The 1,509-nt window shown below is 50.1% G+C and overlaps 1 protein-coding gene across 1 annotated transcript; it reads left to right on the top strand.

The window, feature by feature from the left end:
- Positions 1–216: 216 nt before the first annotated feature.
- Positions 217–1,287, top strand: LOC109784076 (BTB/POZ and MATH domain-containing protein 1-like). Its single transcript, XM_020342677.1, has one exon. The coding sequence runs from the start codon at positions 217–219 to the stop codon at positions 1,285–1,287; it is 1,071 nt and encodes a 356-aa protein (XP_020198266.1).
- Positions 1,288–1,509: the final 222 nt, after the last annotated feature.

The following is a 1,509-nucleotide window of genomic DNA, read 5'->3' on the forward strand; positions in this document are numbered from 1 at the left end:
GTGGTCTCTACACAAGCTAGCTATATACTCGACCGATTAGAGGAAAGGAACTTCCTTGTGTTCGTCGTCCAGAAAGCACTCGGCGTTGGGGCTATGAGTTTGGCTGATGAACAGGAGTTCGCAAGTGCACCTCTCGCCACAGATAGGCGCAGCAAAATCTTTCCTCCCGCCAGCCCTCCATCTTACTCCGAGTCCAAGACCAAGCCCACCTCCATAATGGCAGAGCCCTACGAGATCCGTGCTGCCATGATCGCTGAATCCGAGAAAAGGTCGTATGTGCTCAAGATAGACGGATACTCAATGGCCAACGCGCTGCTCAAGAACGGGGAGTGCACGACTTCCGCCCCGTTCAGCGTTGGAGGCCACAACTGGGTCGTGAGATATTACCCCAACGGCTATCCTAAGCACTGTGACAATTATATCTCTCTCTATGTACAGCTTGAAGCTGCCGATGCCGATGCCGAGGACGTGAAGGCCAAGGCCAAATTGAAGCTCAGCCTACTCGACAAGAATGCAAATCCGGTGCCTTGGTACTGCCGTACCATCCCTCTACACACCTTCTCAAGGAGGGCTCCAGACCGTGGCTGCCATGACTTCATCTACAAGGCTGGCCTTGAGGTATCGCCGCACCTTAGAGACGATTGTCTCACCATCAGGTGCGATGTCACCGTCGTGAAGGACATCGACCAAGAAGCAAGGATTCCTCCAACCGACCTGCACCGGCATCTCGGCGATCTCCTACAGAGCAAGGATGGAGCGGACCTGACCTTTCATGTCGGCGGACGGACATTCCCGGCTCACAGGTGTGTCCTCGCTGCTCGGTCATGCGTGTTCAAGGCGGAGCTCCTCGGTGCCATGGCGGAGAGTTCCTCTAGTACTATTGAAATTCGTGACATGGAACCTGATGTGTTTGAGTACTTGCTCCATTTCATATACACCGACTCGGTTCCTCTACTTGATGTGGTGATGGCCGGGCATCTACTCGAAGCGGCTGACAGGTACGACATCGGTAGGCTGAAGGTGATATGCGAGGAGAAATTGTGCAGTCACATTGATTCCAACATGGTGGCGACCAGCTTGGCTTTGGCCAAGCAGCATGGTTTCCGTCGTCTCAAACAAGCGTGTTTGCAGTTCCTTGCTTCTCCCTCCAATTTGAATGCTACGATAGCAAGTGATGGCTTTGAGCATCTGCTATCCAGCTGCGGCTGGTCTGTTTTTGAGGAGCTGAGAGATAGAACCATCCGGCTGAATCCTAAAAGGGATATTATCACGACATTCCGGAAGTAATGCTTTCCGTAGTATATATTATCTATGTTATCCAATTTTTTTTAGTAATGATTATGCTCTCCATGTATTTTCTTTTCAAAAAGAGAATAATCCTCGGTCTCTGCATCGGTCGATGCACACAATCATTTTTATCAAATTGTTCAACAAAGCCTTATATAAAATAACTACACGAATCAACTCAAAGCCACCTTCCTGACAAAAGTTATTGCGATACCTGCAAGC

The sequence above is a fragment of the Aegilops tauschii genome, chromosome 5 (assembly GCF_002575655.3).
Source record: "Aegilops tauschii subsp. strangulata cultivar AL8/78 chromosome 5, Aet v6.0, whole genome shotgun sequence".
In the NCBI taxonomy this organism is placed as follows: domain Eukaryota; kingdom Viridiplantae; phylum Streptophyta; class Magnoliopsida; order Poales; family Poaceae; genus Aegilops; species Aegilops tauschii.